The sequence below is a fragment of the Cyprinus carpio genome, chromosome A18, assembly GCF_018340385.1.
Source record: "Cyprinus carpio isolate SPL01 chromosome A18, ASM1834038v1, whole genome shotgun sequence".
Taxonomy (NCBI): Eukaryota; Metazoa; Chordata; class Actinopteri; order Cypriniformes; family Cyprinidae; genus Cyprinus; species Cyprinus carpio.
Window position 1 is genome coordinate 29389631 of NC_056589.1, and position 18130 is coordinate 29407760.

Genomic DNA, 18130 nt, shown 5'->3' on the forward strand with positions numbered 1-18130 from the left:
CACACACACTCTCACACACACACACACACACACACACACACACACACACACACACACACACACACACACACACTCGCTCTCTCTCTCTCACACACACACGCACACACACACACGCACACGCACACACACTCTCACACACGCACACACACACACACACACACGCACGCACACGCACGCACTCTCACACACGCACACACACACACACACACACACACACACACACACACACACACTGAGTGACTGGATGTGTGTGTTTGGTCTCCTCAGCTCTGATGGTTCTCGTCTGACACTCAGAGACTCCAGCATCAGTCCTCAGCATGTCTGCTCTACAGGTACACACACTCCACACTGCAGAAAAACACCACATTATATTTGCATTACTTAAACCCATTTTTTAGGGTGGATTATTTCTTTACTTTTTTGTTTGTTTTGTAAATAATAAAAATCCAGTTATATTTTGCATGAGGTAAATGAACCTTATTTTTAGGGTGTGCTTGTTTATTATTTAATATATATATTAATATATATAGGTTGATTGATTATTTATTTATTTATTTATTTATTTATATTTTTATTTATACTTATTTAATTATTTATTTTAAATGAACCCTATTTTTAGAATGTGGTATTTGGTATTTATTTATGTAGGTTTTTTTTTCGTAATTTATTTTGAATATTTATTTGTTTATTTATTTATATTGATTTTTCAAGGTTAAGATTATTTATTGCTATATATTGTAATGAGAATTTTTTTTATTTTTTAAATAAATAATATCTCACATAAAGTGTTGAATAGGTTCTTTTGTTTTCTGTATAGTACGTGTTAGAGTGTGTCTTTAGAGTGAATTGTGGGTTGTCTCTCAGGCATCCTGGCCGCCGGGCACCGAGTGTGTGGCCAAGTATAATTTCCAGGGCAGCACAGAACAGGACCTGCCCTTCTGCAAAGGAGACCTGCTGACCATCATCGGCGTAACCAAGGTAACGGCCAATCAGCAAACACCTGCTGATGTCACATGGACCTTTAATGTCCAAAAGCTTCAGTCTTTAAACGTCCTGAAGGACTGAGTGACATATATATATATATATATATATACACAAATACTATTTTATTTAATGCATGTAAGCAGAAAAGGATATTTCCATGGTAAACTCACAGTAAAAATATTTTTTAAATATTTTTAATAATAATAGTATTTTTTATATTATTTACTTGTATAGTATTTTTCATACATGGAATGCAACTCAAAGTGCTTCACATGCATAAAACAAATATTAAGAATAAATGATCAATTTAACAAAATAAAAACTTTATAAACAAATAAGAACAAATATAGAAGAATCAAAAGAAAAAAAGCAACAAATAAGTATAAACAAGTATGGAAAAAAAATTACATTCTTCACACATTATTATACTCCTAAGCAACTCTAAAGAGTTATGTCTTAGCCCGACTTTTAAAAATATGAATACTAGTGCACACTTCACTTGGAAGACAGTTCCTAATTTTTGGAGAATAGTTGCTAAAAGAAGCACCACCAGATCGCGGAAGAGTTACTGTGTAATGTGCCAAAAGTGCAGCACTAGAGGAACACAATGTACGATATATCTTTACAGTCAGAAATGTAAGACGGTGCCAGATTATGCAGTGTTTTATAAACTAATAAAAGAATCTTAGAATCAACTGGTAACCAATCTAATTCCATTAAAACCAGTGTAAGAGGTTCTCGCTATTTTAGTTTCATTAATACTCTTCCTGCTGCATCTCGAATCAAGTGTAGCTCAACTAGAGACCCTTAGGAAAGCCATTATATTAATTCATATTATAATGAGACTCGAAACTCAAATCACAATCACAAATCACAATATATGTAATTTTTTACATTGGTGAAACCAAATTTATCATCATGTCTGTTGCAGTGATTGTACTGTGCTTTTATCATAAATGTTGACGTGTATATATTGAATCATCATCAAACTCCAACAAACATCTTATTTCAGCTCTATCAGGCATGTTGTCATGCTCGTGTCCTCCAGTGATTGATCGATCGATTGATTTATTGATTCAGGACCCAAACTGGTACAAAGCGAAGAACTCTGTTGGCCGAGAGGGAATGATTCCAGAAAACTACGTCCAGAAGAGAGAAGGCGTCAAATCCGGAGGAAAACTCAGCCTGATGCCGTGAGTTCATGATCTTTATTCTGCTTTCAGACCAGAATCAGATCAGAAAGAGGACTCCAGTCCTGCTGAATTGTGGGTAATGGTTGTCTGTGTTTCCCTCGGATTGGCTGATGGTGGCTTTATAGTGTAAGGTTTTGAGAATGGAAGCATAGCAGAGCTGGAGTCTGTTTCTGTGATTCTGCGGCTGGAGACGCGTCTGAATCAGACGATTGATGCTCCAGAGTCACACACACACAGAAAACGCAGTATGCAAATCCATCTCAAACACACACATTCTCTCTCACACACACACATTCGCTCACAAACACTTACTCACACACACACACACACTCCCACTTGCTCACAACCACTCACACACTCTTAAACAAACACGTGCACACACTATTTCTGTAGTAAAACCGCAATTTGAGCTTAAGTTTTGAAATGAATTTATCAATATGTAGCTTAAAAGTTAACTGACTGATGGAGCACACCAGTACATAGCGGTGTCGTCTGTATACAGATGGAACTTAGCATTTGGAATGTTATCGCATAAATTATTTATATACAAGGAAAATAAAATGGGTCCCAGAACAGAGCCCTGAGGGACACCTTTGGAAAGTGACAAAATAGATGAAGTACAGTCTTTTAAAAGCGCACACTGTGTTCGCCCCGAAAGATAGTTGGCAAACCATTTAATAGCATTTTCAGAGAGACCAACAATGGAGAGTGTATTTAGGAGTATGCCATTTATACACACACTCACTCACACTCACACTTGCTAACAAACACACTCACACATACACACACGCACACTCGCTCACAAAATACTCACACTCACACAAACACTCACACTTGCTCACAAACACTCACTCACACTTACACAAACACACACTCACTCACTTACACTTGCTCACAAACATTCATTTACAAACACTCACACTCACTTACTAACACACTCACACATACTCAATTACACTCACACACTCACTTACACTTGCTCACAAACATTAATTCTCAAACACTCACACTCAATAACACACACCCAAACACTCTCGTTCACAAACCACTAACTCACAAACAACTCAATTACACTCACACACACTCACACTTGCTCATAAACACTCACTCACACTTACACACACACACACACTCACACATGCTCACAAACATTCATTCACAAACACTCACACTCACTAACACACACACATACACTTGCTCACAAACACTCACTCACACTTACACAAACACACACACACACACACTCACAAACATTCATTCACAAACACTCACACTCACTAACACGCACACATGCTCACCAAATACTCACACACACACTCACACTTGCTCACAAACACTCACTCACACTTACACAAACACACACACACACACACACATGCTCACAAACATTCATTCACAAACACTCACACTCACTAACACGCACACATGCTCACCAAATACTCACACACACACACACACAAACACACACACACACACGCTCACAAACATTCATTCACAAACACTCACACTCACTAACACACGCACATACACTCGCTCACCAAATACTCACACACACACTCACACTTGCTCACAAACACTCACTCACACTTACACACACAAACACACACACACACACGCTCACAAACATTCATTCACAAACACTCACACTCACTAACACGCACACATGCTCACCAAATACTCACACACACACACACACACACACACACACACTCACGCTTGCTCACAAACACTCACTCACACTTACACAAACACACACACACACACACACACTCACACTTGCTCTCAAACACTCACTTACTAACACACACAAACACGTACACTCTCGTTCACAGACACACTCACACAAACACACACTCACTAACACACACACATTCATACTCACACCCAAGAGATGTTCTCATTGTGTAGATATGGGCCATCATGTTTTTTGGAGAATAAAAAGAATCAAGAATAAAAACACATTAAAATATTTTTGGGAACTATATATTTGATCTTCATATCAGATTTATATAAATACATAAATTAAATAACAAATAAAGTTGGTCAGTCTGCTGATCTCATCTGGACATGGGTCAGAGTTCTTTGGGTTTTACTTGTTACACTACATGGTAAATATTACATGTTTATCATTTATGATTAGTTTTAATAGTTCACATGTTGGAAGGTGTTCACTTCCCAGTTTAATAAGATACATTTCTCAGATACCTCTGAAGTCAGAACAGTCGTTTTAACACAGGGTCAGATGCCTTTTAAACCGCTCTTATGGTTTGTTATTCACAGATACGTCACACAAAACTTATTTATGATCATCTTATTAGTTTCCACAGGCCCAAAAACAGTCATTGTGGAGGCTCTGTGTCTCATTTCTTGGAGTATATTTTCAGAGTAAAGCGACGGATGATCGAGGATAATCATTCTGGTGTCAGTGAAGCACAAGTACATTCCCGATGTCAGTTTTTCAGAATTTTTGGATGAAGGTTGTGTGTTCAGCACAGATCTCATGACCCACAATCCTCAGCGTTTGCCGGTTCCTCTCAAACACGACATTGTTCTTTTGTAACCTGATTAGATTTGAACAGTCATCATTCTGTGACAGTCTGCATGATTTGATTTCAGTAACATGCTGAATCTCTGACATCTGTGTAAGACGGTGAAACTCTTGGTTGTGAGGATCGTTACTCATCGAGTTTCTCAGTAAACGAGTGAAATGCTGAAGTGAAAACAGTGACGCATCAGCGTGTCCCGGCAGAGCTGTGACCTCATCCGCTTGCATCAGAGGCCAGCGGTCGGTTAATGAAGCCAAACAGCATTAATGCATGAAGTCCAGACCTCAACATAGAATCACTTAAAGACCAGTTATGTGTAGCAGTCAGTGACACACGTCAGTATACTTCCTGTTTCGATTTCAACTGTCAAAACCACATTTATTTATTCATTTATTTATTTTCCATGCACATATATATTATATATATATATATATATATATATATATATAATATATATATACAGTACAGACCAAAAGTTTGGAAACATAACTATTTTTAATGTTTTTGAAAGAAGTCTCTTCTGCTCATCAAGCCTGCATTTATTTGATCAAAAATACAGAAAAAAACAGTAATATTGTGATATATTATTACAACTTAAAATAATAGTTTTCTATTTGAATATACTTTAAAAAAAAATAATTTATTCCTGTGATGCAAAGCTGAATTTTCAGCATCATTACTCCAGCCTTCAGTGTCACATGTAACATCCAGTCTATCACATGATCATTTAGAAATCATTCTAATATTCTGATTTATTATGATGTGTTGGAAACAGTTCTGCTGTCTAATATATTTGATGAATAAAAGGTTAAAAGAACTGCATTTATTCAAAATAAAATAAAAAATTCTAATAATATATATTCTAATAATATATTTTTCTTTACTATCACTTTTTTATCAATTTAAACACATCCTTGCTGATAAAAGTATTGATTTTATTAAAAAAAAAAAAGAAGAAAAAAAAATTACTGACCCCCAAATTACTGACCAGTAGTGTATATTGTTATTACAAAATATTTATATTTTAAAAACATAGCTTTTTTTTTTTTTACTTTTTATTCATCAAAGTATCCTAAAAAAGTATCACATGTTCTGAAAAAATATTAAGCAGCAGAACTGTTTTCCAACTTTGATAATGAATAATCATATTAGAATGATTTCTAAAGGATCATGTGATAATGATCCTAAAAATTCAGCTTTGCATCACAGAAATAAATGATAATTTTAAAGTATAATAAATTTAAAAACAATTATTTTAAATTGTAATAATATTTCACAATATTCAATTTTTTTTTTTCTGTATTTTTGATCAAATAAATGCAGGCTTGATGAGCAGAAGAAACTTCTTTCAAACATTAAAAATAGTAATGTTTTCCAAACTTTTGGTCTGTACTGTGTGTACATATATATATATATAATATATATATATATATATATATATATATATATATATATATATATATATATATATATATATATATATATATATATATATATAGTTTCCATAAAAAATAATGTATAATTATATGTAATTTTATCATATACAGATTTTTTTTATGTTTGTTTCCATGTAGCTTCATTTTTATTTCGGTTTTCAGTAACTTTAGTGCTATAAGTTAAACTTATTTAATTTCAGTTAGTTGCCAAGGCAGCATTTCTTTTTTTTTTTCTTCAAATTTTATTTTATATTTAAAAAAAAAAAAAAAAGATTTTAATGTTTTTTTGTTTTTTGTTTTTCAGCTAAAAATGCAGTAAAGTACTATTTTTAATAGTTTTAGTTAACCATAACAACACTGATCATATATTGTTGAGAGCCGAGAGAGAATGTCTGCAGAGCGATGATGTCAGATTGATCTGGAAGTTACTGAAATCAGAAGAACATCAAATAATGCAAACTGAATGTCTAGACTGATACCTGACCGGATGACGTTTGAGCCGCGTGATTCTGTTCCTGTCCGTCTCCCCTGAAGTCTCTCTGTACTGTACATACTGTATGATCTCATAAAGGCCAGGTGAATAAATGAGCTGGGACTGATTACTCTGTTTGTCAGATGGTTTCACGGTAAGATCACGCGTGAGCAGGCGGAGCGGCTGCTGTATCCGCCGGAGACGGGGCTGTTCCTGGTGCGCGAGAGCACCAATTTTCCCGGAGACTACACGCTGTGTGTGAGCTGCGACGGCAAGGTGGAGCACTACCGCATCATCTATCACAGCGGCAGGCTGTCCATCGACGAGGAGGAGTACTTCGACAACCTCATGCAGCTGGTGGAGGTGTGTGTGTGTGTGTGTGTGTGTGTGTGTGTGTGTGTGTGTGTGTGTGTGTGTGTGTGTCTTGAGGCATTCCTCACATTCTCTAATCTTGTTTCTCATTCTCATCCCGTTTCTCTCGATGGCGTGTCATAACAAGCTGCTCATGAATCAACGTCACACACACATGTTGTGAAACCACTGTAAACAAGAGCAGACCTGTGTTTGTGTGTGTGTGTTTGCTCTTGATGTGATTTCTGCCCTCTAGTGGCTCTTGTGTTTCTGTGAAACTCAAATGATCATCTAACGAGTTTATGATGAAGAGAATTATTCTGTCATGCAGTGATGATTAGTGATGCAGCAAAGTGGAAATATATATATATATATATATATATATATATATATATATATATATATATATATATATATATATATATATATATATATATATATATATATATTTACAAAAACATAATGGAAAAAAAAAACTTTTTATAACCTTTTTGTTTTGTTTTAAATGAATAGCAAAGGAGCAAAAATTAAAAAAATAAGAAAAAATAAAAAAGATATTTTAGAAAATCAAAAAGACAAATATTAAAAATTATCAAAAAACAGCTAAAAAAATTTGTAAATTTTTTTTAACTTTTTAAGAAAAAAAATATTTTTTACAATATCATAAAAATATATATTTTTAACTTTTTTTTGTTTTTCATTGAATCAGCAAACACAAAAATATTAAGTCAAAAATATTTAATAAATATCTTATAATTATGAAAAAAAACCTGTTGATTTGAGTGAGTGTGATTCGTTGATCATTGGTCTTGTTTGATGTGTTTATGTAATTCTTTCTCCTCCTAGATGTTTGTTGTTAGTGGCATGAAAACTAATTCTTCATCAGCTGAGAAAGACATGTTTTGTCTTCACCGGAAACATCCAGCAGAGCACCGTGAGATGAATATGACCTCTGTCCCAGCATGCTCTGCTCCCTCAGGCTGCTGTCCTTCACTCTTCCCTCCGCAGCCTCAGTGTGTTTCCTCTTTCACATGATCACAGGAAGTGCTCTGACAGCTGCCCCGACCCCTGAGCACAGTTCATAACCGTTTCTGTGAAACAAGTGATCATGCATATTAATGCGTGTGTGTGTGTGTGTGTGTGTGTGTGTGTGTGTGTGTGTGTGTGTGTGTGTGTGTGTGTGTGTGTGTGTGTGTGTGTTTGCAGCATTACACCAAAGATGCTGACGGTCTTTGCACGCGACTCATCAAACCCAAGCTGATGGAGGGGACGGTGGCGGCGCAGGACGAGTTCTCCAGGAGTGAGTGTCTCATTGAGCTTCATCCTGACCAGTGCTGTTTTAGCAGTATTTATTTACTATTATAGGTTTTTTTTTATATTCTGAAGTAGTTTTTAATTTATACTTTCAGGTTTCAATTTCATTCTAGTTAAAATTTTGTTATGTGCTTTTGTCAGTTTTTGTTTATGAGATATTACTATATGTGTCCCTGCAGCACAGAAGCAGTCATCAGTAGCACAGGTATATTTGTAGCAATAGACAACAATACATTGTATGGGTCACAATTATACATTTTTCTTTTATGCCAAAAATTATTAGGATATTAAGTAAAGATCATGTTCCATGAAGATATTTTGTAAATTTCCTACTGTAAATATATCAAAACTTAATTTTTGATTAGTTATATGTATTGTTAAGAACTTCATTTGAACAACTTTAAAGATGATTTTCTCAATATTTAGATTTTTTTGCTCCCTCAGATTCCAGATTTTCAAATATTGTCCTCCTAACAAACCATACATCAATGGAGAGATTATTTATTCAGCTTTCAGATGATGCATAAATCTCAATTTCATAAAATGTACCCTTATGTCTGGTTTTGTGCTCCAAGGTCACATTTAGGTTTAATTTAATAATAATTCATTATTTATAATTTATTAATTGAGTTTTAGGTTTGATTCAGTTGGTTAGTTCTTATTTATTTCCAGTAAATAATTTTATTTTAGTATTATTCACATTTAAATGTTAAATTTTGAAGTAGCTTTTTGTTTTTCAGTTTTTAGTTTTAGTTTATATTAAAATATTTGTAATTTTGTTATTGTGCTGTTGTCATTTTTATTTTTTTTTATTTTTTTTTTTAATTACTATTTGGGTTTAATTTATTATAAAAATATGTTTTTAGTTCTAGTTCCATTTTAGTTTCTATTTAGTTTATTTCCAGTTAGTATTTGTATTTTATTATTATCTATTATAGTATTATTTTATCTAGTTTTTCTGTTAATATTTTGAAGTAACTTTTTACTTTAGTATTTTTACTTTCTAAATATTTAGCAATTTCATCAAATTTATTAGTTTTTGTTTATTTAAATACTACTCTTTAGCTTTAATTTAATATCTGATTTTTCGGATTAATTTTATTTTATTCCTAGTTACTTATTTTAAAACCAAACAAAGGTTCATCTAATGTATTTTTTTATTTTTTTAATTTTAGCTTCATTTCAGTTAACAAAAATGTTTTAAGAGTTTAACTTTGGGGTAATGATAAGAACCCTTATGTAATCAGTCCTAGAAACAAAATTCTTTAATGAGGGAAATAAAGCAGAAGTGGAAGGGGTTTCATCTCTGTTTGTCTTCTCAGGTGGATGGGCTCTGAGCAGGAAAGATCTCAAACTCATTCAGACCATCGGCAAAGGAGAGTTCGGAGGTGTGTGTGAAGATCCGTGACGCTGTGTTTGAGGACGATGAATCTGTGTGTAATCTGTGTGTGTGTGTGTGTGTTCAGACGTGATGGTGGGAGATTACCGAGGGACGAAGGTGGCGGTGAAGTGCATCAAACACGACGCCACGGCTCAGGCCTTCCTCGCTGAAGCTTCAGTCATGACGTGAGTACAGATGATCAGAAAGAAACTGTGTAACTGTACAGATGTCCAGCTTCAGCTCGAGCTTCACGTGTCAAATCTCGACTGATTTTGATCAAGTAAACGTCAGAATAACTGCAGTAATATTTACAGATGAATGTGTGTGTGTGTGTGTGTGTGTGTGTGTTGCAGTCAGCTGAGACACACTAACCTGGTGCAGTTATTAGGGGTGATCGTGGAGGAACGAGGCAGTTTGTTCATCGTGACTGAATACATGACTAAGGTCGGTGGTGTTTCTCGCAGTGTTGCTGTCAAAAGTTGTATCGTGAGCTCATTTACTGCGTATGATCTACTGTTGATCTCTGTATTGTATTTATATTGTATTCTGTTGTAGATGGTGGTAAGTGCATGTTTTATCTCTTTAATTTTGCAGCTGGAAGTAGTAAAGCATAAACATTTCAAAATAAAAGTCCTAGTCCATTTCGGGCTGGTTTATAATAAGTTATAAGAAGTTCTACATTGTATCAAAATACGTTTTTGAAACCATATTGTATCTAAACAGCAACTTCTCATTAATGAGTGAATGTGAAAAAAAAGTTTTCAATGGTACCAATGGTTATTAACATGCTTTTATTTCATTTAGCCTTGTTTTATTAATTAAAAATGTTTTTTTTATATATATATATATATATATATATATATATATATATATATATATATATATATATATATAAATTACACGTACATGTTTATATATAATATTCTGTATTAATGAATATATCATTGTATGAAATTTTTAAAAATATATCATCTGAGAATTACTGATGTAAACCCCATTGGAATGTATGAAATTGAATTAAATTCCTTTAAATTTAAACTCATGATTTGCTCAAAATCAGTCCAAATTCATGAAACCTATACATTTTTTCTAACAAAACAACGATTATTACTCTGAAATGTTTTTGAACAAATTAAATTCATTTTACTTGTATAAGCTTTCACTTTCGGATGTTAACAGTGAAAAAATTTCCTGCTGCAATAGTTTGTCAATAAACGGCATATTCATGTTAATCAACAAAATTCAGTCCAAAAGTGTGTGAGATATGAGGAAAATGCGGTATATATTTTGCAAACGTTTTTGACACTAATGTAACTTCATAGATAATTTAAAAAGTATTTTTGGCACTAATTGTGCTCCATACATAGCATACCATACAAAATGACCTGAACATGAAATGAGACATTTTTTAAAAATGGTTAAAAAAGAATAAAAAATAAATAAATGTGTATTTTGAGTAAGTTTCGCTTGCTTACTAAAAATTGCATTGTTTAGAAATGTCTATATCTCTATCTAATGAATGATGTTGAGAAATCCTCAGATCCTGGTTAAACATCTGCAGCAGCCTGTTCAATTAAAGCAATCTGAGAAGCGTGTGTGTGTGTGTGTGTGTGTGTGTGTGTTGAACAGGGCAGTCTGGTGGATTACCTGCGCTCTCGGGGCCGGACCGTGTTGGGAGGCGAGTGTCTGCTCAAGTTCTCTCTGTGAGTAAACGTCTCATTAACACGCGTCTGTCCGTCAGCTGTGTGTCTGTCCGTCAGGATCTTTAGCGTGTTTGTGTCCGTGTTGCAGTGACGTCTGCGAGGCCATGGAGTATCTGGAGGCCAATAACTTTGTGCACAGAGATCTGGCGGCTCGTAATGTGCTGGTGTCCGATGATAACATCGCCAAAGTCAGCGACTTCGGTCTGACCAAGGAGGCTTCGTCCACTCAGGACACGGCAAAGCTGCCCGTCAAATGGACGTCGCCCGAGGCGCTGCGAGAGAAGGTACTGGTTTATGTATTTCAAGAAAAGCTTCGTGTCTGGAAGAGTGACGTTCCTGCTGGATGTCGGAGATCCGGGTTTGCATTTAAAGCGTGTGAATGATTCGCTTTCGCTCTAGTTTTTCCCATTTGACTCGTTCCAAATTGTGAATTTCACAATTTTTTGTTTTGATTTTCAGAGAATCTCTTCAGTAGTAGTTTCATAGAATTGATAGATGTTTCTCTTGTGTTTTTGCAGAAGTTTTCTACGAAATCTGACGTGTGGAGTTACGGTGTTCTGCTGTGGGAGATCTACTCTTTCGGACGGGTGCCGTACCCCAGAATAGTAAGACTTTCATTGTTTTCATTCTTTTGACAAGAAATGCACTGCATTTTCATTTAGATTATATATTATATAAATATATACACTACCAGTCAAAAGTTTTTGAACAGTAAGATTTCTAATGTTTTTTAAAGACGTCTCTTCTGCTCAGCAACGCTGCATTTATTTGATCAAAAATACAGTAAAAATGTGAAATATTATTATGATTTAAAATAATTATTTTCTATGTGAGTCTCTGTTAAACTGTAATTTATTTCTGTGATGCGCAGCTGTATTTTCAGCATCATTACTCCAGTCTTCAGTGTCACATGATCTTCAGAAATCATTCTAATATGATGATTTACTGCTCAAGAAACATTTCTGATTATTATCAATGTTGATTTTTTCAGGATTCACAGATGAATAGAAAGTTCAGAAGAACAGCATTTATCTGAAATAGAAATCTTTTGTAACATTATAAATGACTTTATCACTTTTGATCAATTTTAAGTATTCTTGCTAAATAAAATTATAAATTTCTTTAATTTCTTTCCCTCCAAAAAAAATAAAAAATTATACTGACTCCAAGCTTTTGAATGGTGATGTGTATAATGTTTAAAAAAAGCCTTTTATTTCAGATAAATGCTGATCTTTGGATCTTTCTATTCATCAAAGAATCCTGAAAAAATTAAAAAATTTATTTATTCAACTGTTTTAATTATTAATAATAATAATAAATGTTTTTTGAGCAGCAGATCATCATATTAGAATGATTTCTGAAGATCATGTGACACTGAAGACTGGAGTAATGATGCTGAAAATACAGCTGCACATCACAGAAATAAATTACAGTTTAACAGATATTCACATAGAAAACAGCTGTTTTAAATTATAATAATATTTCACAATATTACTGCTTTTGCTGTATTTTGGATCAAATAAATGCTTGGTGAGCAGAAGAGACTTCTTTAAAAACATTAAAGACTTTACTGTTCAAAAACTTTTGACTGGTACTATATATATATATATATATGCAATTTAGACCTAGTGTAAGCTAATAATTAATTAAATCATAAAAATGCACAATAAAACTCATTTAAATCTTTGAACACTAAAAATAGACATATCTGTTTACCTACATGTCAGTGCAACCCATGTCAGTGTTATTAAATTATTTGAAATATTACCTTCGTCAGAGATATTTAGAGTAAGTATTTTATTTTAAGGGGTTTGGCTGACAAAAACATTTGCGTTTACATTAATAAACATGAAAACAACACACCCAAAGTCTTCCATTGTGTATAATTTACAGCTATTGTTTGAGTAATATGTAATCATGTAATCCATAAAAAAGTAACTGTAATCGGATTATGAGCATTTTGAAATGTAATGTACTTTAATTGTTGTAATCTGATTATGTAATCCAATCAATTGCTACCCAGCACTGCATATCTATGAATTGTTTTGGAGTGTTAAAATAATGTCTTGTATGCCAGCCTTAGATGCAGTGTTTGTAGTTTCTCTGTATGGTGTGCTGTGTCTCTGCGTGTGTCCAGCAGAGGGCAGTCTCAGCTCTGTCTGTGTCTCTCTGCAGCCGCTGAAGGAGGTGGTGCCGCGGGTGGAGAAGGGCTATAAGATGGAGGCTCCTGACGGCTGTCCGGTCGCCGTCTATGACCTGATGAAGCAGTGCTGGACGCTGGACGCCGCCGGACGACCCTCGTTCCGTCTGCTGCGTGAGAAGCTGCAGCACATTAGAGCCAAAGAGCTGTACCTGTGAGGGCCGCGGGGCCCGGGGACAATCCAGACCCTCTGCATCACAAACCAAACCTCTTACTGTGGCCCCACACACTCTTTGTGTACTTGGACGTGGACTGTTGATCTGCACACTCTCTCGTGATCCGTGACATGAGAGGAGGAACACACTGACGCGTGTGTGTGTGTGTGTGAGAGAGTGTTTGAGAGAGAGAGTGTGTGTGCGTGTGAGTGTGCATGAGTGTGCACGTGCGAGAGCACGTGTGAGTGAGTGTGCATGAGCGTGCGAGTGTGTATGCGTGTGTGTGTGCATTTCTCTGCAGTGTGTGCATGAGTGAGTGTGTGTGTGTGTGTGTGTGTGTGTGTGTGTGTGTGTGTGTGTGTGAGTGAGAGAGAGAGTGTGTGTGCATGTGAGTGTGCGTGAGTGAGCATGCAATAGTGAGTGTGCCCATGAGAGTGAGTGTGCGAGAGTGAGCATGCAAGAGTGAGTGTGCGCATGAGAGTGACTGTGCGAGAGTGAGTGTGCATGAGCGCATGAGAGTGAGTGTGCGAGAGTGAGTGCGTGTGTGTGTGTGTGCATGAGCGTGCAAGAGTGAGTGTGCGCATGAGAGTGAGCATGCAAGAGTGAGTGTGCGCATGAGAGAGTGTGCATAAACGTGCAAGAGTGAGTGTGTGCATGAGAGTGAGTGTGCGAGAGTGAGTGTGCGTGAGCATGCGATAGTGAGTGTGCGCATGAGAGTGAGTGTGCACGAGCGTGCAAGAGTGAGTGTGTGTGTGTGCATGAGCGTGCGAGAGTGAGCATGCAAGAGTGAGTGTGCGCATGAGAGTGAGTGTGCATGAGCGTGCAAGAGTGAGTGTGTGTGTGCATGAGCGTGCGAGAGTGAGCATGCAAGAGTGAGTGTGCGCATGAGAGTGAGTGTGCAAGAGTGAGTGTGTGTGTGTGCATGAGCGTGCAAGAGTGAGCATGCAAGAGTGAGTGTGTGTGTGTGCATGAGCGTGCAAGAGTGAGCATGCAAGAGTGAGTGTGCGCATGAGAGTGAGTGTGCATGAGCGTGCAAGAGTGAGTGTGTGCATGAGAGTGAGTGTGCATGAGCGTGCAAGAGTGAGTGTGCGCATGAGAGTGAGTGTGCATGAGCGTGCAAGAGTGAGTGTGTGTGTGTCTGTGAGTGAGTGTGCATGAGTGAGTGTGCGCATGAGAGTGAGTGTGCATGAGCGTGCAAGAGTGAGTGTGTGTGTGTCTGTGAGTGAGTGTGCATGAGTGAGTGTGCGCATGAGAGTGTGTGTGCATGAGCGTGCAAGAGTGAGTGTGTGTGTGTCTGTGAGTGAGTGTGCATGAGTGAGTGTGCGCATGAGAGTGTGTGTGCATGAGCGTGCGAGAGTGAGCATGCAAGAGTGAGTGTGCGCATGAGAGTGAGTGTGCATGAGCGTGAGTGTGCATGAGCATGCAAGAGTGAGTGTGCGCATGAGAGTGAGTGTGCGTGAGTGTGCATGAGCGTGCAAGAGTGAGTGTGCATGAGCGTGCAAGAGTGAGTATGTGTGTGTGTGTGTGTGCGCATGAGAGTGAGTGTGCATGAGCGCGCAAGAGTGAGTGTGCGTGAGCGCGCGAGAGTGAGTGTGCGCATGAGAGTAAGAGTACGTGTGTCTGTGAGTATGTGTGAGTGTGTGTGTGTGTCAAAGTGCCTGCTGGAGTTGACAGAGCAGTGCCTGTGTTCCTCTGACAGCAGACTCAACGCCTGTCTTTTTATTCTTTTCTTTTTTTAAATGGCTCTTTTTTTAATGTCTGTATTTGTTGATTTGTCTTCTGCATCGAGACGGGTTTGTGTTCACTAGCGCCAGACTTAACTGAGGCAATGAGCTGGGAAACACACACACACACCCCCCCAGCTGAGCTCATGTGCCTGCCATCACACACACACACACTCCCTCTAGTGGACTCGGAGGGTCAGTCCATCAGAACTCTTACTGCGTCTGCCTGTTTTATATTAAAATATATTTAAAGGGGTCATATGATGTTGCTAAAAAGAACATTATTTGGTGTATTTGGTGTAATGAAATGTTTATGCGGTTTAAGCAAATCTTCCCACATACTGACGTAGAGATGTGGGGCGTGTTAGACAAGCCGTTTCAGGGGGGCATGGACGAGTGTTAACTTTTATAAAGAATATCTCTTTGGATTTGAGACTTTAGTCTTTGCAGCTTCACAGATCTTCTTTATTCACCAAGAGCTTGTAACACTCCAAAGAGAAAGGACAAGTTGAAATCGCATCATATGACCCCTTTAAGAAGTGAGCGTCAGACGGACTCATGCATGCTCAGAGAGGCCTTGAGTAACGTGTCAGTGCTTTCAATGTTCATTGTTTTAATATTCTGCCATGATTATAAATAAATCATTCCATCTGACCAGCACAGAGCGTGTGGTTGCTGGGGGGCGGAGGTGTCGGCAGGAAGTGACCTCGTCACTGTCGATGAGCCTCACATCTTTCAGACTGGTTTTTGTTTATATCATTATTTAGTCATTTCATTTATATACTATAGTAATATTTAATATTTTGGGGTTTTGTTTTTATATTTTCAGTTTTCATTTAAATTGTAGTTTCGGTTTAGTTTTTTTTTTTTTTTTTTCATTTTTAATAGGTTTTGTTTATTTTTATGCAGCTTATTTCTGTTTTATCTTAAGTTTTATTTCAGTGACATTTCTAATTTTAATTCTAATTTCTAAATTTAAATTATTTGTAGGTATTCATCTAATATTTATCATTTATTTTCTGCATATGAATTTGTCATAAACTCAGGACTATTTAATTTAATTCATAAATTTGTTTACGTGGATGAAATAATTAATGTTTTAGAAAAACTACCAATGCTTTACCAATCAGAAACCAGTTTTAGTATTGTTAGTATTTTAGTAATATTTATACTATAAGAATATTTATGCATACTTGTATTTCTATATTTTCAGTTTTCATTTTAATTTAGGTTTTAGTAATTTTTTGTGCTTTTGCCTTTTTTATCTTTTTTTTTTTTGGTTCCATTTATGAGTTTATTTTTATTTCAGTTTTAGTAATTCTATTATTTCCACTTAAACTATTTTATTTCAGTTAATTGCCAGGTGCAACATCTGTAATTCACATTTTAATTCTAATTTCTAATTTTAAGTCTAATTTTAAAAGTTTTGTCTTCTATTTGTTTTATTTTCATGCATAGAAATTTATTCAAATTCACAGTCAAGATCTTTTGCAAAGGTAAAATAGTGAGGCTTTAATTATATAAATCTTTTTACGTGAATCAAAGAAGAATTAGTGCTTTAGGAAACATCTCAATGCTTTACCAAAATGTACTGAATCTTTCTGAGTATTTCTATTCTCTGTGGTATCATAGATTGTTGTAGATAGTTGTATTTAACCCTTTGCATTCCTTCCCAGCTCCAGTCGTCTCAGTGCTGCTGTAAATGTAGGTTTTTTCTGAAAGAACTGGCAGCGCTGAGGTTTGTTTTGGCGTAAGTTTAGTGTGTTTGTAATGAATCCGCAGCAGTAGAGTTCAGCTTGTTCCTGGTGAAGATCTCCACTGAGGCAGCGTGTTTGATTTCTCCTGGGAGCCGCTGAGATCTATTTCGGTGCGTTTCACAGAAACTGAGAGCTGAGACTGAATGATGGAGGATCAGCTGAACTCAGACCTTCATGCTGTTTCTGCGTCACACGCTTTTATTACAATCCTTTTTAGTTTTAGTTGAGGTTAGAAAATGTTCTATAAATTTTATTTTAGTGATTTTGTTTTTTGTTTTGTCATTTTTTTAATTTAACTTTTATCTAGCTTTATTATTTTCTATATAAAATGTCGCTTTATTTTATTTTACATATTTTTTTTATTTTTTTTTTTGTGAAGTAAAAGTAATTTTGTTTTATGCTTTCCCTTTTTTAATTACATTTCTGTTTGGCTTTATCTTTTAGTTTTTGTAATTTTACTTCAACTAACCTTAACCCTAACTTAAGAGACAAAATGATTTTCCAGATTTATTTCTTTTTATTTATTTTTTTTATTTTTTTTTTGTATTTATTTTTTGTATTTATTTTTTTTTACTTTTTGTTAAAACTAAATACATATTTAGTTTTTATTTTATACAAAATAAAATACATTTTAGCTTGTAATTTTAGTACTTCAACTAACCTTAACCCTAACTTATTTTTAGTTAAAGCATTTAAAAAAAAAAAAAATCTTAAACATTTATAATCTTTATTAAAATTTTTTATAATTTTTAAAGTTTTTCATTTTATTATTTATTTCAGCTTTATTTCAATTAATAAAAATATATTTGTAATATTGTTAGCTTTTTTTCAGTGTTGGATGTTTTTTCTAATGTTTTCTAATTTTGCAGCATGATGCTAGAGCTCCATTCTGAACACACTGACTGTGATGTGAG

At 35.5% G+C, this 18130-nt stretch overlaps 1 protein-coding gene across 1 annotated transcript in view; it reads left to right on the forward strand.

Annotated features, from left to right (window-relative positions):
* LOC109046456 (tyrosine-protein kinase CSK) overlaps positions 1–14011 on the forward strand; it is a 24101-nt gene extending 10090 nt beyond the window's left edge. The window contains exons 2-13 of the mRNA XM_042775761.1: positions 268–332; positions 865–978; positions 2065–2177; positions 6775–6994; positions 8189–8282; positions 9619–9684; positions 9763–9862; positions 10031–10121; positions 11307–11380; positions 11469–11664; positions 11899–11985; positions 13556–14011. Of these exons, the coding sequence (XP_042631695.1) occupies positions 318–332; positions 865–978; positions 2065–2177; positions 6775–6994; positions 8189–8282; positions 9619–9684; positions 9763–9862; positions 10031–10121; positions 11307–11380; positions 11469–11664; positions 11899–11985; positions 13556–13738 (1353 nt within the window). The 5' untranslated portion in view covers positions 268–317 and the 3' untranslated portion in view covers positions 13739–14011. The remainder of the gene's footprint in view (positions 1–267; positions 333–864; positions 979–2064; positions 2178–6774; positions 6995–8188; positions 8283–9618; positions 9685–9762; positions 9863–10030; positions 10122–11306; positions 11381–11468; positions 11665–11898; positions 11986–13555) is intronic.
* Positions 14012–18130: the final 4119 nt, after the last annotated feature.